The 22,647-nt window shown below is 38.1% G+C and overlaps 1 protein-coding gene across 2 annotated transcripts; it reads left to right on the forward strand.

Annotated features, from left to right (window-relative positions):
• Positions 1–5,830: 5,830 nt before the first annotated feature.
• Positions 5,831–14,040, forward strand: LOC115433980 (uncharacterized). Of its 2 annotated transcripts, none has more exons than XM_030155610.1 (7): positions 5,831–5,971; positions 6,126–6,373; positions 7,021–7,209; positions 7,284–7,450; positions 8,410–8,559; positions 10,733–10,905; positions 12,943–14,040. In XM_030155610.1, exons 2-7 carry the CDS (start codon positions 6,188–6,190, stop codon positions 13,398–13,400), a joined length of 1,323 nt encoding a protein of 440 aa, XP_030011470.1. In that variant the 5' UTR covers positions 5,831–5,971; positions 6,126–6,187; the 3' UTR covers positions 13,401–14,040. The 2 variants fall into 2 exon arrangements, with proteins under 2 accessions (XP_030011470.1, XP_030011471.1); XM_030155611.1 differs by having other exon boundaries at positions 6,167–6,373.
• The last annotated feature ends 8,607 nt before the right edge of the window (positions 14,041–22,647 follow it).

The raw sequence follows: 22,647 nt of genomic DNA on the forward strand, positions 1-22,647 counted from the left end.
TCTTACACTAATGGAACACAACAAACCAGGAGCCACATTTTGCATATTCATGGTAACATTTGTCACTGAGTGGCTGTATTAATGTGCAATCTTTAATGATATCACTTTATTTGAAATAATGGCGCGTTAATGCAGTACAACAGCACAAATAGGCCATCATCACAACAAAGCTCATATTTCTTATTCATTATTAATAAATTAGTTCAAGTGAAAACTCTTAGCTGCAACACGTGCATGCACACTCACACACATTTTTCCAGAGCCAAAACAGCAAGTCAGAAACTGCATGAAAATTTACATATTCAATATACAGCGGACACAAGCATACGCGCCTCTGAAACACTGTGTTTTTTCTCCAGGCTGTTTAGAACAGGTGTTCTCTCAAAGTTAGAAGAAAAAGCCCTGCAGCACAAATAAGGGCATTCACATAAATCATTACACACACACACACATATACACACACACACACACACCCTTTTCTTTCTCGCCAAATTCCTAGAGATATGCTATCCATCCGCTCCATCTCTGTGCCACTCTGTGAGTCTCTAAATCCTTCCTTATCTTTGTCTCTGCATTTCAAGCCTTTTTGCTCTGCCTCCCTAACACTTTAATCTCCATCTCTTCTCTCTGACATTTTTATGACCCCAAACATATTTAATCCCTTTACTTTATTCGATGAACACTGTTATGCTTGTTCCCTAGCTCAATAAACCCCTCAAAATACGACTGGCTCCTGTAGCCTGACACAGTGCCGTCCATGCTCATTATAAAGGATAAGAATTATGCAAAAAAAAATTATTGCATGGGACTTATGATTGATTTAATTTCGTCTCCAAGGAGAATTCAACTTGGGGTAGTGTATAAAAATCCATCTACTACTGCTAATTTCAAAAAACCTGTAGCTATTTTCTTGCATGATTTTGTACTATCCAGTATATAAACAGTCTGGCTAAAAAACTTTCACTCACTAATATTTTATTGGATCATCTTTAGCTTTGATCACAGCATTATTCCCTGCGGGATCATTTCATTCAATGTCAAATGTCAAAATATTTATTTCTGTCCATAGTTGAATTAACTTTTTGCCACTAACTTGTACTGATGGAAGAGTTGCACCACTGAATGAAGTCTTGTTTAACAAATGCTGCAGATTCTCAGGGTTCAGGTCTAGACTCTGGTAGCCTATTCATGTGTTCCATTTTTTCCTCTATTTCACAACTTGAGCATGATGAATTCTGGCATTGTCATCTTGGAATATGTCTGTGTCATCATGAAAGAAAAAATACTGTCCATTCAGTATATTCAGGTTCAGCTGACCTCATTTTATGGACACAACATCACTGAACATAGACCTGAAGGACTGAAGCAACCCTGATCATAACACTGCCCCCACAGACTTGTACTGTAGGCACAAGGCATGATGGGTAATCACCTCATCCACTTCTCTTCTCACTCTAATATCCATCACTCTGGAACAGGGTCAATCTGGACTCATCAGACCACATGACCTTCTTCCATTGCGCCACAATCCAATCTTTTTGCTGCCTTTTTTCCAACAAACCTCACTGATAAGTGGGTTTTCTTCACTTCGTACATGTGGAAATGCTCTTACTCTTGATTTCACCAAAGCTTTTAATAATCTAAGATCTCTTTCTCATCATATTTTTTTCTTTAAGAATGTGGTTCATCTCCATCCTTCAACATTTTACTAATGCATTTGACATTTTTAAACCAATTTTAGTAGTTTTAGCAATTTCTATAAGGGTTTTGCATGATATTATATAGTGAATATTTTGGCTATTCTGCCTTTTTTCCATGATCATAGGATACATCTTCAGACATGGTTGTTCAAGAAATGAGAAGCTACTCACTGCATTAGTCAGGGTTAAATGTCAGGATTCTAGCTCAAGCATATAAATCACTGCAGTATTTATCAAGTGGAAAGCTTTCACTTATTTGTTCAGTTAAATCCTAGCAGTGAACATTTTCCATTTCTCAGTGTGACCAATTTTATATTATCTGTCACCCTCATACAGCCAAGCGTACATGCTGTTTTCATTTCTGCCAACTGAACTATATGTTAAGTGGGTCTTCACGTTCCTTGTCAATCATCTCTGATGTCTCCTGTTCATTATGTTTTCTTAGCCACATGCAGTAGGAAGCAACAAAATATATGATGACATAATGTTTCTCTGTCATGTTGTGGCAGAACTATGATAAGGATGATATGGTTGGACAGTCTCAGACATGATGCAGTCAGCACTTTTGCACGAATCTTAAACCACAAACCACGTCAGAGTAATGACTGTAGCTACTTATTTTCTCTTGGTGATATCTACTCAGCAAAGAAATGCAATCCTGTTTCATAAAACTTTTCCTCCAGCTTTTATAATATTTGCTGATAACATTGTATGTCACAATATCAGCATTCAGCTCCTCACACAGCCCTATAAAATGCTGTAGGATGAGTGATGATAACAGTACCTTTAGCCAGTGGCAGCTTTAATTAAAATTAAAGTTGGATTTATGAGACTTTGACTGAACTGGACACAATTCAAGTTTTCTCTGCTCTTTGTCACACTGTTTTCTCTTTAAAATCTAGCATGTGACTACTCTCATCAGCCCATAATATTGGATGTATCCATGTAGAAAGGAGGCATTAATACTCCTTTCAACAGCTGCCATTTGCAATAATTAGCCCCACTGCTGCTAAGTGAACACAACGGCGTCACAGAATGGATGCTGGTTGGCACACCAGCCAAGGCATGATATATTACTGTACATTAAACTTGTTTTTATTCTCCTCCACACACATCATAAATGATGAAGTAAAGGAAGGGTGAGGAGACAGACAGAAGGACGACGGATAAAGAAGTTGGAAAATAGAAAATGGTAGAGGAGACAGGAGAAGATGACAAAAGGGGAGAAGATATAATCACCAATATGATGAAAGAAACTTTGGAAAATAGAAAAAGAAAAGGTGAAATGAATGGTGAAGGATAAAGAAAACTGAGCTCTTTAGTCCCATCATGCTGAAACGTGTTTATGAAGAGTTGAAGGCTTTGGGTTTGATTAAAAGCCAATAATGACAGTGTAAAGACAGTGTCAATGTACAACAGTCAGCACAGATAATGACACTCACAAGAATAAAGCACCATCTTCCTTAAATGAAAGAAGATCTGATTAATTAACACCAACATTTTGAAAGCCAGAAGGACTCCAGGGCCATTATGGAGTTTTGCAGAGAGTTTTTAACATCTGCTAAATGGTGAACATGCAGCCAAGTGAGAGAATAACACAAATATAATATGCATTATTAACTCACTAAGTTCTGTGAACAGTAATGTTGTGCATTATTTCCATATTTCTTAAAGTAGGATGAACAAAAATTGTAAGGAAGAACTAGAGACAGAGGGCGACACGGTGGTGCGATGGTTAGCACTAGTGCCTCACAGCAAGAAGGTCCTGGGTTTGATTCCAACACCAGTCGACAGAGGGTGGGAGCTTTCTGTGTGGAGTTTGCATGTTCTCCCCGTGTCTGCGTGGGTTCTCTCTGGGTACTCCGGCTTCCTCCCACCATCCAAACACATGCACTAATAGGTTAAGTGGTTAATCTAAATTGCCCATAGGTGTGAATGTGAGAGTGATTGTTTGTCTGTATATGTTCAGCCCTGCGATGAACTGGCGACTTGTCCAGGGTGTACCCCATCTTCGCCCCTGTGTAGCTGGGTTAGGCTCCATGCGACCCCCGTGACCCTAGTCAGGATAAAGCGGGTTCAGAAAATGAATGAATGAATGAACTAGAGACAGATGTTTGTTTCAGGTCCAGCATCATCACATACCTAGACTCTTTCTCTCGTCTCACTCAGACTCTCTCATCACACAGTTTATGCCCTGCATGTTTTAACACCAAAAACACAGTCCATAACACTTGCCCACACTACGTGTCATTATATTCACTGCAGAGTGCTTGCTCATACAGATACCTCAACTCTCACGTACACATGTGAAAGTGTTGAATAATCTCTCTAATTAAAAATTAAACAGTTTCAAGTGGCATTATCTTGTAAATTGCAAATTCAGTGTGTGATGATTAATATTCTGTGAGGTTTCGAGTGTGCTGTCATTTAAAAGGCCACTCTATGTGTGTGTGTGTGTGTGTGTGTGTGTGTGTGTGTGTGTGTGTGTGTGTTTGTGATTTCATAAGGTAGGTCAGGCTGAATCTGCATCTATCTGCCATTCTATTTCACCTCCCCTCTCCTGTCATTATTCTCTTTAATTTTTTGCGGCTTTCCACTCCGCTTTCTTCTCCTCTTCTCGGCACACCACCCATTCCTTTGTCTCCTCTCTCATCATTTCTTCCTCTAGCCTGACTCTCTTTTCTTTCATCTTTACTTCACACTTGGATGGAAATGAGACCTTTACAATAAGACGAAGTGAGAAAATCAGAGTGAAGGAGAAAGACTGAAAATCTACGTCTAGAAGAAGCACTAAAGCTCTCCTACTTTAGCGTGTATATCTGTGTGCGTCCTGTCCATTTGTACTAAGCGTGTGTGTTTGCATGTGCGGAATGAGCACATTTAAATATTTACCCCTCGCAGATGAGTGTGAAGTGTATCAGCAGGGCCAAGCATCTAGAGAGAGAGATTCCTGAAGCCAGTAAACACTGCACCAAACTGACAGAAGCTATCAAATCAACAATAAGAGGGAGAGAAATGGGAGGTAGAAACAGGGAGGTATGAGGAAAAGAGATTGCAGGCTGTGCAAGAGGAACAGGAAGGGAAATGAGGAGAATGACTTACAGTATATCATTATTATATGCAAATTCTCATTGTTCATATCATTGCTCAACTTATTGTACACCATAGTGCAAACCAGTGTGCATGTGAGAAGTGACATGTTGTCCACTGGTGTAACTATCCACATAAAGCTGTCCTGTGAGTCATCCTGTCTGTTTGTCTCCGGCCGTATTCAAATTAACCTTCTCTTTCCTATGAATAAATTAAATATCAAAATGGTGACACAGACATAAAAATATAAATATCTATGGCTCCCTCGGTTAATACACTTGGAACCTATTTGCAACCATTTTAATAACCAAAATACTAAGTGTGTAAGGTGTGTCACAACATGAGGGGAATCATGCAACAATCAGGCACGACACAATCACAATAATGAGTATGGTTCATGTCACATGTCACTGTGCAGGGGTTTCATCATCATCATCATCACCATCACCATCATCGTCATCTTCTTGTTCTTCTAATATTATCATTATTAGCAGTAGTATTAAATTTCGGCCATAATACACAGAAAGTGAGAGGCCTGACAGTGCAAAAGCCCTTGTCCCACTTAACAAAGACCAGCTTTCACACTGCATAAAATCCCAAATCCCCTTGCCCCATATTTTGTCAAGTAAAAAAAAGTCAACATCACACCACCGCCAAGGCCACTGTTCCATTTAGCTAAATAAAAAGCTCAAAGCCCTTGGCCTATTTTTTCAATGTTCTACACAGTCATAAAGACTTTGTAGCTATTAGTTTCCTCCCCTGAGCTTTCTTTCAGGGAGTCCCCCAGCACAAGGAGGATTAGCTTAATTCACATTCTTGGATTTTATTTTAGTCTCGAATATGGCCACACACCAAGACGTGAGATAACAAAAGGTCTCAGAAAGGGCAACACTGGAACAAGCAGGGGCAGATCAGACTCTGCTTCAGTTTACCCAGAGTTCCAGTGGTTGCACTTCCTGGTCGCTGCATGTAGGGGGAGATCTAGGTTTACTGCTGGGCTACATTCTGCTGCTGCTGTGTTGTCTTGGTTAATCTCTTTACTGCAGCAGGCAAGGAACCGGGGAGGAAGAAGGGAAGCAGAAACACAAGAGGAGAGGCCGGTTGACTGAAACATGACTGAGTAATGCATTAGGAGAGAGATAAGATGTACATGAAAAGCTACTGAAATAAAGTACTTATCTGTAAGTATGTGGAAAAGGTTATGGTGTGCTGATATGATGAACTAAAAAGATATACTTTGACATTCAAATGTCTTGAAATGTAGCACTGAATAGAAACAACAATGGTTTAAGCCAATATTTTAACAGTCTTACACAAACCACACTGTTGTATTAGATGCAGCTCAGTATTATTATTTTCTTTTTCAAAAACTATAGGAATTACTACGTACACACATCATGGGCCAGCTGTTTTCATCAGAGGAGGAGCTTTCACAAGCCAAGGATTTGATTGGTGGTCTTCTGTACAATGCCATGTTGGAAGGCGGGGCTGTACCTAACCTTGCAGTGGTCCATCCTCTCCTGTTAGCCAATCACAACAAGAGCTCAGACTCCACAGATTACCTCCAGGAACAACTGCAACAGGTGAGGAAAATATAGAGAAAGAGACCCATACTGTGTGACTGATGATGAGCAAAATGTTGTGGTAATGCTGACATATTACAAAACACTCAGCACTACCAGCCTGTGCATTGATTTCACAACTATATCTATTCAGTGGAGAGGAGTAGATGGAGATAAGTAGTGGGGAAAATAAAGTAGAGCTGCAACCGATTAATCGACTAGGTGCTTGAAGTCAATGCAAAAAGTCCCGATTCGATTAATCGACTGGAATTGATAGAAGGGAGATATTCTATTGCAGTTTTCTTGAATTGAAGCTTCTTTGTGCGTCACAATAAACGTCCGTGTGAAACACAACAGTGGAACCAATGTTTAACAGCAGAGAAATGAAGGAAACCAAGCTTTGATTCAGGAGAATTGTGATTGAATGATTTTTTTGGATCACTTTGAGTCGATTAATCGGTTGCGGCTCTAAAATAAAGAGAACATCTATGTAATCCAGTGTCCTGCTCAGCTTCAAAAGTTGGTTGCACAATAGGCTACAGCAATAAGAAGCAATTAGATGATGACAACTTGCAATTCATCACTTTTAAGCAATTGAGCCAGATGGTAGGAAACAGGTTCCTGGAAATGTGCAATTAAGCATCTTCTGACTATTTTTTTTCCCCCAGCTACAGAGAGATATTGGAAACAGGGCCCCCACCTATCTGAGGGATCTGATTGGCCGATTATCATCCTTCTCAGATGAGCCACGACTGGCTGGGTTGGTGGGACTAGTGGTGTCTATGGTGATCGACATGGTGTATACATCATCACGGCGGCCATCAGGAGTGAAAGAGAAGTCATCTGGGTCATATCAGGTAAAGCCTCTTGGATACCAATTAATGATACTGTTTGCATGACATTTAATTTAATTAACTTCTATGGTCATTAGAAAGTCTGTGAGCTCCAGGAGGTGATGGAGGAGTACCTGAAGCGCTGCAGAATCAACTTGACTGACCAAAACAGGCTGATGCAGGACACAGTTAGACTCGAGGCCCAGCTCAGTCTAAATCTAACCCAGCTGAAGACTTGCCTGTTGAGGGGAGACTGTGACTCCAGGTGAGGAAATACAATAAAAGTGGGCAACAGTGGAGAGAAGTACTGGTGCAAGATACTGGCCCAATCCCAATTCACCTCTTGGCCCTCACCCTTACCCCTAACCCTTGGCTCTTGCACTTGGCAAGGGGTAGGGGTTGAAACATTCCCCGATGAAATGAGACAACTCTTTAAGACTTATTACGTCATCAGCAGTCATCAATGCTGCTATAAACAGATGTGACAACTTTGTTTCTGAAAGAATTCCTCATACCGTCAGCAGCTGTAACCGTCTCTGTTCCATGGGCTTTGGTCATCTTTTTGCGGCTATCAACTGCAAACCACAGAAATGCGGTCTATGATACATTGAAACGGTCGATCAAATAATTAAGTTGTTTCCAAAGAAAATACGTACATTTGTGAGTTTCTTTCATCACACTGCTGCACTTTTTTGCTGTGTTTACCTCCATCTTGCCGATGATTCAAACAGAATTATGGGAAATTTCTCATACCCCTCTGTTTGTAGTGTGATCCTGAAAAATCTCAGTTTCAAGGGCCAAACAGACCTCCCCCTTAGCCCTTCCCCTCCAACTCATCGAGAATCAAAACACCCTTGCCCCTTCACATGAACGCGCAAAATGGAGGGGTAGGGGTAGGGGTAAGGGGGAGGGCCAAGGGGTGAAATGGGATTGGGCCACTGTCTGTGCCAGCAGTACAACCGCAGAAAGAGATGTGAGAGAATTATGGAGCAAAGAAAACTGCTGTTCACAAAAAGTAGCGTTGACCATAAAAGTGAAATACTGAACAAAGGATATCAGAGGACAGCTGAGTGGAACAATAGAAGAGGGATGAACAATAGAGCTCAGTGTGATACAAAGGAGTTGACACTAGTACACTGAATTAAGACTGAGCTAGGGCAATACAGTGGTTAAAGTGCAACGGGTATAATGGCACTTTTGCTCCTTCACTGTGGGTTCCTTCAGGTCTCTGAGGCAGTGGGCCAGCGGAGCAGCTTTTCACACCCAGATGCTGGTTCATCTAGCTGCACTAGAGGGCAAGACCGAGCCCCTGGCTGCAAGGGCTGCACTGGAGCAGTACAAGGAAGACATTACACAGATCACACCAGTCTACAGGTAACACAGCACAGAGTAATCTAATTTAATGCATGTAAACAGAATATCTGGTTGTAATGATGAATGCTTCTTAACCAGCATGTCTGTTTGGTCCCTCAGGTGTTATCCATGTGATCCACACATTGCTCTATTTGCCTGTGTGGGTTGCTAATGGGGACAAATGTGAAACAAATACTATGAAATTATATGAAAAATGCTCCTCAGTCCTAAAATCAGTCAGAAGTGGTGTACTTTTCACTGATACTACAGACATTGGTGGTAGGGGTGGGTATCACAGAGTAACTCACTATTATACTGTGTTCCAGGCAGGTTTTTGAGCCTGTAAGTCATGACTTCAAGCCACGACTCATGACTTTGTAGCGTTTCCGGCAAGCCACGCCAAACTGCCTGAGGGCGAGGAATTATGGTAGTTAGCAGGCACGTGCACACATAGGGCCCAAAGGGGGCTTGAGCCCCTGCCCTTTTTGCCTCATAGAAAAAGTGCCCTTTTTACTTTTAAAAGAAAACCGCTGTATAAAAACGCCACGGTTATTTACTGTACGCATTTCCTACTATTTTTTTTTTAATGAAAGCTGCGTTAATGTGCACTTCGGGAAAAATATCATATTAGCCTTAGCTTACCAGTTTGGAAGTTATGACTCGGTTTTGGGGAGTCTGGAAATTGTTGTAGTTTATTGTGTAGCTAATCTCAGGTCTCAGACTATGTTAGCCATGCTATATCAACAACTAATCATTGAGATCAACATGTTGACTGCAGTCCTGTAGGCATGCAGGCTTTCTCTACAGACTAAACAGGACTGTTTTTCTAGTATTTATTTCTATATTTTTGTTAATGTTCAGTGTTTCATAGTTGAATGTTCAGGCGTTACAATCTTCAATATTATATAGCCTGATAATAAGCCAGTGTTCTGTTGCTTTTTAGAATTGCAGCTGAATCGCGTGTCCTCCAAACCTCAGTATTATGATACATTTTGACAATAATTTGATGACACAAGAGAAACAGCAATTGCATCACTCACAGCTACACAATACACACAGCTATGTTGTTGTTGTTATCTATGGCTACTTTATTAATTTTACATTAAGCCACATATTGTGTTATTAAGGCCTGAAAAAAACTTGGCGCACAAATACTGCCCTTTTGTGACTTTGAGCCCCTGCCCCTCTATAATCCTGTGCACGTCCCTGGTAGTAAGACGTAAACAAACCAGCAGACCGTATGGGGCTTATGCTCATTTACAACCATTTCTATCGCCAGAGGTGTTTGCTTATTTGAGGAAAACAGGAGGAAAAACTACACATGGGACAAGAGGAGCTGTTACACCTTTTATGTTACATTATTTGTATATTTGGATACGTATGTGCTAAGAATTTATTCTTGCACTCAATGGACTGAAAACTTTCTAACACTAGAGTAGCTGCTGTTTATGCATAATATTTGCAGATAAATAATGCTAGAGCAATACTTTGTTTTATTAAACACATTAGTATAAGCACCCTACCCATGGGGGCCGCCATTGTTGTTTCATGGGCTATGTGACGCCAGAGCATGAAACTGGGAGTACATCGATCTAGTACAAGTTCACGGGTGGGAGGTCGCAGGTTTGACTGCCATTCCAGCGTATTTTCACTGATAGAACGTTGGAAAAACACAGGTTACGGGGTGCCTGGAATGCAGCATTACTATCAAGGTTGCCAATATATAATGATGGTAACACAACTGGTTTAGGGTTTGGGGTACAAAACATAATGATGACTGTTCTGCAAATGGGGCAAAAGCAGGAAGTATGCATTTATTTACTGAATTATATTGTCACTTCCACAAAATTAAAGACTAAAATAGTTTGTAGAGTGTAACATACAAACACAGTCCAAGACATAGTGAGTCTGATAAGTTACATTAGCTGTTTGAAGTATCTGGATTTTGTCAAAAAGTTGACAATTCTGGGCCACTAAAATACAGTATTTATGGCATACATAGTACAATAAAATACAGTTTACCATAATTGTTTTTTTTTTCCAGCCCGTTGTCAAGTACTCCAGTCTGTTAGTGGTTAAAAGAGTCTGTGTCTAAAGGAAAAATGATCATAAAACCAACAACAATGTGCAATTTTTTTTTCTAAATTTCCATTTCTTCTTGCCATCCTGTCTTCACCCTCCTCTGTCTCCTAAGGCGGTACAAGTCCAGTACAGTGAGTGTAGTGAAACGCAGGGGCAGTCTGTTGGCATCATGTGAACCATCCAATGAGATACCAGAGGACGGGGCCATGACAGGCATCACAGTGACCGACAGGGAAACTGGAAAAAATGTGACCATTCCTCTGTCTGTTATGGAGAGAGAGACAGGTAGGCTTTCTGGGAGTAATCCAACAATTTCAGTGTATGATTATGTAGGATCAACATATGACAACATCAGATAACCACACTAACTGATTAGTTACACTACAAAAATCAAAATCTTATCAAGTGTATTTTTCTCATTTCTGGTCAAAATACAGGGTGGCACAAAAAAACGGGAACTTTTTAACAATCCAATACAACCAAGAATGATGGAAGAAAAATATTTTATTCATAGTAATTGAAACCTTAAAACATGCCATTTAAGAAACAATGATGGAATTTTCATTTTTTTAAAAATTACTTCCTGTAGATGGCGTCCTCCTGTACGAATGCATCCTTGAAATCTGCTGTTGAGATTCCTCATTGACCGCTGCAACATCTCAGCTGGGATACTGTGAATTTCATCCTGAATTCTCTGTTTTAACTCATCCAGAGTTCTTGGTCGAGTCATGTACACTTTACTCTTGAGATAGCCCCACAAGAAAAAATCACAAATGGACCAATCTGGTGATCTAGGGGGCCAGGGAACGTTACCGAATCTTGAGATCACATGGTTACCGAACAGTTCTCGCACAGCCTCCAATGATTGCCGTGCAGTGTGTGATGTCACTCCATCCTGTTGAAACCAGGTTTCTTGAACGTGTGGAAAATTGTTCAATTCAGGTGTAACGAAGGATTGTAACATCTCCACGTAACGATTCGCAGTGACAGTGTCTGAGATCCCCTGTTCATTTTCAAAAAATCCATGGTTACTAAAATGGGGGTGTGTTCACTTGCTCAAGGTCACTGTCTCGCAGTGCTGCCACTTGCTCATGTCTGCCAATACGCACTTCAAAAATTCCCGTTTTTTTGGGTCACCCTGTATCTCATCACACTTAAAATAAGACATAATCACCTAAAGAGTAACATTTGTCAGAATTGCAGCCAATGCTACTTTCACAGCACACTCAGCAGGTCTGTTTCATGACTTAAAAGTTATGACTGTGTATGACATCAACAATTTTCAGATTGCCTTATTTGTCCATAAAATTGTCAATAACAGTTCATGTTTACCTGATCAATACAAAGGCTTCTTCCAGTTCAACTCAGACATTCATCACCACAGTACAAGACAGCGGAATCTACTAAGACCAATTATGACAAAATCCAATCAGAAACAATTTACAATACTCTATAGGGGCCCCATCATATGGAACAATTTAAGCCAGTCACAGCAAACCTGTGTGTTCTTACCCAGATTCAAAAAACTCTTAAAATTGGATTTCATAGAACACCCAAGCACTACTTTCACCTGATCTGTTTGTTTTCCTTGATTCAATTACCATTTTTCTTAGTTAGATAACTTATTAGTTTCATTCTGAATTTCGTTTCATAGTTTTGTCAGTTCTTATTTATTTCCACGTGCACTGCTCACGATGTATATAGTTTCTTTGTTGTACTTGTTTTTGACTTATTTCCTTCATTTAGTTAATTTTGTTTGCTTATGATTGTATATCATTATTAGACACTGCATATACTTTTTTATTTCAAGTCTTTGGGGAGGCCCACAATAAACCACTTTGGTTTTTGGCTTCCCCGGCATGTTTTTCATTGTTATTATTATTATGTTTTATTGTCTTGTATACATGCGAATGAACAATAAACAGAAGAATTTCAGTGAGATATAAGAAGTTATTTTTTGACAATAGATCTTATTTCAAGAAATCTTACCAAGATAATTTTCACTTGTTCCATTGGCAGATTTTTTGCTTGAATTAAGCAAAAAAATCGTAAATTAAGCAAAAAAAAAAAAAAAAAAAAAAAAAAGGCTACCAGTGGAATAAGTGAAAATTATCTTGGTAAGATTTCTTGAAATAAGATTTATTGTCAAAAAATAACTTCTTATATCTTACTGAAAAGTTACTCTTTTGGTGATTATGTCTTATTTTAAGTGTGATGAGGTATTTTGACCAGAAATGAGAAAAATGCACTTGGTAAGATTTAGATTTTTGCAGTGTATAGTCAGTTAAGCTGCTTTTAACTGTACTGCTGTAAATTTCCTAGGGAGAGGAACAACAGTTGGTGTGGCTGATGGCACCTCCGGTCCTGTGGCCTCTTCCTTGAACCTGGACCTAATCACCTCAGATCAGTACGCCCAGGCATACTTGGATTGCTTGTTCTCAGATAAGGGCCCTGTGGCTGAGCTGGAGAGCCATTTCACCAAGGCCAGTGACAATCTGAGCATGCTCACAACTGGACAACAAAGCACTAGCAGAGCAGGAATGAGTAATGTGATAGAACCAAGCGACAGAGTGCATTTTAAACACTGTGCAGAGGGAATATATATAGAACAACCGGCAGATGAAGGGGGCAAAGGTGACGAGCAAGACGAAACACTGAGGAGAGCAGCAGAAAACACAGATGGCCGACGAGATGAAAGTTTGAAGCTTAGTATTGTGGAGACGCAGCCAGATGAGAGTCGGAGTCAAGGTCCTCACGGTACAACCGAAGAAATGCAATGAAAGAAGAAGAGTCATTTTACTACCTTAAACACATCACTGACGAGTCACATTAAGCTAAACTAAGACTAACGAAGGATAATTAATTTATTTTAGAGAGTTTGCACTGATTTAATTCAAAGAAGAAATGAATTTGTACGCACTTCTATTCACGACTCATGTACTATCAGCCGTGTCCAAGTATTTCATTAGTTTTTTTAAGATGAATTATCGGTCATGAATCATTCTTTTGCCTTCCTTTGCAAGGTTCAAGTGATAAACACAGAATCTGTCCTTGCTGTGTGAATGTTAGATAGTTTTACCAATCAGATTAAGCAGCTCAGGACACTCCCCTAAACCTCACAGCCCATCTGGTTTTGATGCTTTTTTCCCTGAATGCTTAAATGTTAACAGTGATTCTTGAAACACTGTCTCTAAAACCTTTATTACTACTAGCATGTACCAAAGGTGCCAAACTGAATGTACATTCTGTGCTTTACACTCAGTTTTTCTTTTTATTACACAGTTTTTGCAAATATGTAATCATTAGTCTTTATGCATGTGATGTGAAAGAACAATGCTTTTGTGTGTGTGTGTGCTGTTCTACTGCACTTTTGTTGTTTTAAGAGTGTTGCATCATTTCAGAAGAAAAATAAAGGGTGTCTTCTCCATATTTGTGTTGGAAGAGTGTTATTCTCAGAATACATAATACTATACTTTACAACTAAACTGTATCAAAGTAACTACAACACTGCTCTGCCCTGGACACAAAAAAGTGAAAATGCTTTATGTTCATATTATCAGTGGTATTTTATGTGACCATTTCTAATTTTTATTTTATTACCTCCACCAAGGAGGTTATGTTTTCATTGGGGTTTGTCTGTTTATTTGTCTTTGTCTGTTAGCAAGATAACTCAAAAGGTTATGGATGGATTTCCATGAAGTTTTCAGGAGATACTGATACAGGCACAAGGAACAAACGATTACATTTTGGTGGTGATTAGGGGGGGGTTTGCCTTGGCAGAGGTCTGCGCTCTCCAAGTGCTTTCTAGTTTGTTTATATGACCTTTATTACCTCTCCCAAGGAAAAGTGGAGGTTATTTTTTCATCTGGGTTTGTCTGTGTTTTAGCTAGATAACTCAAAAAGTTAGGAACGGATTTTGATAACATTTTCAGGAAGATACTGGCACAAGGAACAAATGATTAAATTTTGGTGGTGATCGGGGGGGTGCTGATCTGCCTTGGCGGACGTTTGCGCTCTCCGACTGCTTCTCTAGTTTAACCAGGTAAGTTAGTTGAGAACTGATTCTCATTTACAATAACAACCTGGCCAAGAGGCAGTACACAATCAAAATGAGAATGAGGTTTTTTTTAATGATGCTTCTTGTGCTCTATATGCAAAAATACATTTTTACTGACGAAGCACCGTATAGAGTTGTACAAATTTAGACAGACATGTTCAAGTCTGTGATCCATCTCTGAGTTTTTACTGGTGGTTATTACAGCAGCAACCTTTAGCCTAAACATCAAGTAGAGCCTATAAAATCATTTTCCATTACATGTAAATACACTGTTGCCCATAAAATAGGAATAAAACATTTTTACCTCTTATTTTTTCTATTTATTTTTCTACCTTTTACTATAACAATTTGATTCACTCTTGATAAAGTGCAACTGGGACTCACTGTACCTGGTCAAAGATTATTACTGAAAAATAGGAATAAAAAGAAGTATATGTCTGAAAACTAAATTATTCCAACTTTTGGTCAACAATGTACAATAAAACTTAATATAATCCCTTTGAAAAACCTGGCAATGTCCCTATTTGAGCAGTGCTGAAATCACAATTCAAATTAAGAGGTATGTGGTCTCCAAATTGTAGCCGGTTTCTATGGTAACTGACTGATGCTGTATAAAAGATATTTCTATTTTCTGCATAACTATGACTGCATCACTGATTACTGAAAGTAAAGCTTTTATGTCGGAGTCATGTACAGAGTAACCTTTTACATCTTATCCATCTTTGCCTTCATGCTTAATGCAGCAGCGGTTTTTGGTTTTCACCTCTGACACCATTAAAACAATAACACCAAATAGGCAGAAATATTATTATGAATCACATGGAATGACTTCCTATGGCAGACACCGGAGGTCAAACCCACCTACAGCAGATTTTTTTTTTTTTTTTTTTTGCACTGTACAGGTATGAGAAAGGTAGGCTTAAAAAAGGAATATTTTGAGTGATGTTCACAGGACAGACATCTTTTTTCTATTAAAGTGTTTCACACTTAGAAAGGTTGAAAGGATGCTTTTTCTCTCAGTATTATAATGTGTTATGCAGCAGGTGGGCGAGCTGCACAGGAAGGAGCTCTTATGTGGCGTGGCTGGCAGCGCTGTGTGAATGTCAAGCCGTGTGTGTATATTTGTGTGTGGGTGTGTTGGAGAGAAAGGAGTTTGAAGAGTGTATTAGACTAGAAAGAGAAGAAGACTTAGGTGACAATGTTGGAAGGAGAAACATGCAGAATATGTCATAGTTGTGTGTGAGATAGAGTGAGGGAAAAGCCCCAATAAACCCAAATAAAGGATTACAGCAGTGGTTCCCAGCCTTTTTTGGCTCGTGACCCCATTTTAACATCACAAATTTCTAGCGATCCCAGAATTTATTTATTTATTTATTTATTTTGCTAAAATTCATTTGTTACTTTACAAAGTGAGAATTTTATTTTCCTTGGTCAGGATATGTACAGTCAGTCCAGCTTGGATTTACAAGGCTGACAATTCATACTGAACAAACAATAACTTAAACTATGAATTATGAAAGAGCTGCAGCATCTGAAACCGACCACAATGAACATTTGAAAGATAAACAGTACCACAGTGCCTCAGTTTCAGCTTCACAGTTTGTCATGTCTTTTATGGATTGTGATCGTCTCTCTCAACTCACCATGTATTTTTATTACTAACTTTTATTTTTACTTTTATGAATTACCAGACATTTCAGGCGACCCCATTTGAATTCCATGAGACACCACATGGCCCCAAGGTTGAAAAACCCTGGATTTCAGTATCACCTGACCAACAGTCCACCTGCATGGGAATAGTCACCTCATTGTCCTGGTTCAGTATCTTCACACTTATCAACACCATGGCAGTTTTTTTTTTTTTTTTTTGAAAATTAAAGAAAGTAAATCATGAGGATATTTTCTCAAACTGTGGGGCAGGCCACCTGAGGGTTTGCGGTGGGGGTGGTGTGTGTGGGGGGGGATTCTCTTTTTTCTTCACATCAGAACATGTAGCAGGCAGAACTAATGTTTTGGCGTCTGTATCCCTAACTCATTTTAGGATGGAGAAAAAACAAATCCACTGCTATGGTGAGCTCTCACTTGACTAAACACAGACTGTGGAGTTAGAGAATAAACGAGTATTTTACTGGAGTGAAAATAAGAAATTTCTGTTTTTGTAGTTTGTACAGTTTGCTCTGTATTTTTCTAAGAATATGTGCGACATAAAACAGGCTCATTACAGCCACTGATGCTGTTAAAATACTCATCTTTGTTAAAAAATATCTGTTTGTTGTTCTAAAAAAAAGACTTTATGTTAGAATTAGAACAAGTTAACCCATAAAGACCCAGTGCTACTTTTGTGGCAGTTCCTAAAAGAATTTTTCTCTCTTTCTACCATTCTTAACTGATTTATCACCAATTTTATTATTCCCTGTATTTTGCATTTTTTGGTGTAAATCATTTATTTTCCTATGTTTAATTCACAGATCATGTAGATGCTCATGAAAACTCCGAGTAAATTCAAAGTCAATTACATCAAAACAGAGAAAAATGAAGAAAAACTTACTTTTTTAGTAAAGATATTGCTAACAAAGTAAAAACAAGTGTCTCCATCCACTGTCATTAATTCAACTCCATAGGTTTTACGAGTGAATCAATGTTGTAGAAAACAACTGTGTCACTATGGAGTCTCTGAATGTCCAAATAGGTCATATCTGATGACCATGAAAAGATGACAAGCTGTATTTTTCATCAATTATTTACATGTATTGATAGGATTAGTGGATCAACAGGTATTAAACAGTTTAGATTAGTAGATGGTTTGTGTCACCAGTGGCTGTTTGGGTTTTTATGGGTTAATTGCACATTTAATATTTTTATTTGAAGAAGAATTGTCTCATTTGTATAGTTCGAGCAAAAATATAAGTTGTTTTTAATTTGCATGACAAATTATTAAAAGAAAAGCAGAAGAACCATACATTCAGTACATATCTCTACAATCTGATACACTGGTGTCTAACTTAAGAGCTCTTTATTCTAAACACTCTAATGATTATTTTAGGTACTTTTCAACAACAACAAAAATATTTTCGTAGAAACACTGCAAAAAGCCCCTTTTATGAAATCCTAATCCACACAACCTATTCCAGAATGATAGTGGACAGTGTCAGACCTATCTACACCGCTATATGTGGAGATACTGACCAAAAAACGATCAAAATGTGTCAGAAATGGGCCAATCCATTCAATCTGAAAAATGAACCCCTTCCTCTATATGAGGCAGATGCAACTGATTTAAGCCAAAGGGTAAAATCAGTGATGGCATTATCAACAGAAAGAAGTGATACAAGTGGCTTTTATATACTGTGTGTGTGTGTGTGTGTGTGTGTGTGTGTGTGTGTGTGTGTGTGTGTGTGTGTGTGTGTGTGTGTGCTCAGATCTAGCTGTCTATGAGTCACGCTTCACAGCTCCAATTACTGGTCTCTGCTGTGCTAATGCTGTCTGATTGGTGTTATTACCCTCTCCCTCTCTCTTTTATTCTTTTATTCCCTTTCTCTTTTTTTCCTTTCCCCTACTGGCTATACGATTAGTGTGATTTTTTGGTTCATTGTAATGTAAATTGTCCTGGCCTTATTGCACAATAATGAAAAGCACTACATGAATTGTACACACACCCAACAACCTAAAATGCAGTGATCTGAATGGTCTGAATATTGATCAAAACTCTTGTCTTGCATTGCTTTTATTTCTGTTTATTCTGGTTTTTTCTGTCTAGTATTTCATACCGGATGTCCAGTCTTGAAACTACTGTTACCTTGTCGATAATCGGTTGTTTGGAAATGATCACCTCAATCAAGGAGACAGAAATCCCTCATCCAGACACATAGATGTTTTATACAGAAAAGACAAATGTAGCCTTTTTTCTTCATATATTATCTATTCCTAGCAAAATATCTAATTTTGTATTGATTTACTGGCATGGGAAAACTTTTCTTTTGCAGTCTCTTATACAAGACGACAATGAATAATAGCCAGGGAATATATTTTAGCATCCTGAAAAGGTAGACGAGTGCCTAGACTATATTCAAATCAATCTTGTGCACTATTCTTATTACTGAGATGCAGACTCTTTACCGTTATTGAACTTATTTTCAAGTTCCTGTAACACTGTCTCCACTTTTCTGCTTATGCACTCCAACTCTCAGATGCAGATACAAGGTTTGAGGTCAATACTACATCAAAAATAAAAAATTCAAGTATGGTCAGGGAGGTTAAAGTACTTCTGCGTGAGGTACTTTGTTTATGTGGGAGGGGATAAAGGTACCGTCAAGCGCCTCTATGTCTGGATCTGTGTGTTTGTGAGTAATTGACACTGTCTCCCCTCTTCAGCTTTAAGTTGATGTATATGTTCATCTGCGTTGATGTGCATCCATGCTGTGATTCGTTCTTGTGAACATGTCGCTGCGGCAACAGAAAATCGCCACGGTAACTTGACATCATCACACCGCCCACAGCCTCTCACCAGAGAACAGCCACTGACACAGAGTAACCTACAGTAGAGTGTATGTGTGTGTGTTTAGTGTGAGCTGTGCACTGCATGTGTGTTAGTAGACGTGTTTGCATGCTGTGCATATGTGTGTAAGTGTGTGGGTGTGTACAAGTCAAGGACATGAAGACTTGGTCATCATCATCTGTGGAGACAAGGTGGCAGACGAGAGGAATGGTGAAAGAAGAGAGAAGTGAGCAAAGGAGGATGACGGAGGAAAGAAAGGAGGGGACAGATAGTAGGAAACCAAAGTGACAGACTGAGAATATAGAGACAAATGTAAAAGCATGAAGGTTTGAACAGAGGTGTCAAACATGCGGCCCATGGGCCAAAACAGGCCTGCCAAAGGTTCAAATCCGGCCCACAGGATGAATATGCAAATCGCAAAAATTACACTGAAGATATTCACCCTTTCATGCATAGTGGTCACTACAGCTGTTCAAAGCTGTTCTCTTGTATATTTATGGATTTTGTTGGTTTATTTCCATATCAGCCAACACAGTGGACACTTATGCACCATCCCATACACTGCAGTTCACACCATTACAGTAAATTTGCTGTTCTAGATAAACCTGATCTGCAGAAACATGTTTGAGTGTAAAAAATTGCTAATTGTTATTAGACTGTAATTAATTATTTTGTTTTTTTAAACAAAAAGTTTTTTTTTTTTTTTTTCAAATTATCTCCATGCAGGTATGTTAAAATGTGAGAAAACATCAGATTAGCGGTATTAATATTTTTATTTCATAGTTTTTATGCAGTAAATCAGTAAATACACGTTTCTTTGCTTTTAAAATTAAATGCATGGTGTCCAGCTGAGTGGATATTTTTGTAATGCCATGAAAAATAGGTTCACACAAAAATTCCATCACATTGTTTGTTTGTTTTTCCAGCCCTAAAGAAGGAATTAAAAACACTCAGGAAAAAAAAATCTTGATTAAGGTTCTCATAATTAATCCATGAAAGGGTTAATGCAAAGCTCAGAAGTTAAAATCATTTATGTTGAAGAAATGTAAGGTTTAACAGTGGAATAAATTATAGGGAATAAGTTAATTAATGTATTTGTTAAAAATATATTGACAGTGTTTATCCAAATAACTATTTACATTTATGTTTGCAGAATTATTATTTACACATTTAATTATTTTCATTTGTTGTATAAAAGCAGCTAAAATAATCCACTGAATGTGCCTTTCTAAATCACTTACATTTACCTATCTAAGTCCTGCTTGCTCCTGATTGGTTTGTTCAGTCATGTGATGTTATGTTTCAGAAAGTGAAGCAGTAGTTAGTTAGTAGGTATGTGAAAAGTAAAGCGCTGTTTAAGAAGAACTCCGTCTCCATCCTGCAGTCTCATTTTATAAAGAATGAACCATTAACCACCAACGAACCCTCACGTTACATTAACAATCAACTCATTTTAGTTCAGGCGCCACATAAAGCCCAATGTGAAGTAAAATAATAGCATATTAACCTATGAATAATGACAACTGAAAATTTTCTTCTTGGTTTAATGTGAAAAAAAATAGCATAATACTAACAAAATATTTCCATTCCCAATAAAATGTGAATAACATGAACACATATGAACAACCTGAAATGTTTAAAGAAAATTAAGTGCAATTTTATCAATATTCTGCCGGTTACTAAACATGTTGTGTATTTGTAAATCCACTGCGATCTGTACGTTATGTTAATAATAAGATGAAATGTAACATTGTAGAAATTGTTCTTATTTTAGCTCCAAACTCCAACATTTTAACAATATTATGCCCGTTGCCAAATGTTCATGTAACATTGTGTGTAATGCATGTGTATACATGGTAAGCTGAGGCATAATATTATTAAAATTGTACTTATTTTTCTTACAAAATTTCTGTTTTTCATGTTATTCACATCTTTTTTGTGAAAGAACAATTTGTAAATTGAAATATTTTCATAATTAATTTTTTTTTTTTTGTGCTAAAAACAAAGAGAAAAAATTGGAGTCGTCATCATTTTTATTATATTCTGTTCATTTTATGTTGGAAAAATACAATGATAGACCATCCTCAGAATATGCTGTATGTACTTGACTTCTTGCTGCATTCCAGAATCCAGTGACCGTGTCTCTTGTCTCAGAATTTTTCTATCATTTTCCTATTATTTCACTGGTCTGGCCCACTGGAGATAATATTGGGCCCATGAAAGGAAATGATTGTGACACCCCTGGTCTAGAAGGATAGAACTGAACAGAATGATGAATGCTCAAACTGGGGGGCTTATGTATTAAAGCATCACACTGGAGGTTTAGCATTCTCTAGCCCATTAACTACAAATTGTATACAGTTTACATGACTTCAGAGCAATTTTAAAGCATAGTGCATAGCTTCTTAGATTAATTTCCTTTCTTCAAGACATTCTTCAACTTCACTTAAAGGTGAATTAACTTTCAGTGACTTGGAAAGTACAACAGACACATAATCCATCTGTGAGGATGTATTTGTCAGAGGTACTGTCAGTTGTGAGCAGATAAGAGAAACTCCTCCCCCTAGTGTGTATGCTGATGCTGAGATATGAGAGTTGGTGATTCAGTCTGACAAAAGCACTTGTTTTTCTGCAAAATATACCGTTTTTTGATGATTTTTTTTTTAACAAGCATTCATCATCTATCTTACATTGTTTATAAGTCTAACAGTGAAGATATGCTTCAAGAACGGTCCTTGTTTATAACAGTACAGTGCACATCGATAAAATCAACAAACAATTCTAACTGTTGTCTAATTCTTATTGTTTAAGTGGGTTTTTTTGAGTGATCACAAAGAAAAATTAAAGGATGAACCAAAGAACCAAGAGGCAGTTGGGACTATGATTGATCATTACAGCTGTCAATCACCTGTTTTTACAAGATGAGATGAGATGAGATGAGATGAGATGAGACGAGATAAGATATGCCTTTATTAATTCCACAAGGGGAAATTCCAGTTATTAAAATCAAACTGTTCAGAACTTAAACCTACCTGATGAAATGCTCAAAAATTCCGATATCCAATGAGAACAGTGGATGTGTACTAAAGGTTTTTAGACTGCCTGAAGCATCGTTGACAGACATGGAGGGGGTTAGCACCAGCCACCAAGGGGAGATTAAAATACTTTGCACGCTTATGGTTTTATCAGTGCATCTATTTTTTAATATAATTTACATAAATAATATTAGTTCTATGTAACAACTTCTGATTTGTGCTCTATAAATGGTTAAATTACTGTATATTTTAAACAGTACAATGTTTAATACACACTCCATTCTTTTTGGAAAACAGTTACCATTGTTCATGGACACTATAGTTTTAGTGTTTTGAGTAAATCCCATTTGCTTTTTAAGGCATCTTTAAAACAATATGAATTCCTGTGTTGAAACCTATTTATATATGTGGTTGAATATTACACACACATGCACACAGAG

Source organism: Sphaeramia orbicularis, chromosome 15 (assembly GCF_902148855.1).
Source record: "Sphaeramia orbicularis chromosome 15, fSphaOr1.1, whole genome shotgun sequence".
In the NCBI taxonomy this organism is placed as follows: Eukaryota; Metazoa; Chordata; class Actinopteri; order Kurtiformes; family Apogonidae; genus Sphaeramia; species Sphaeramia orbicularis.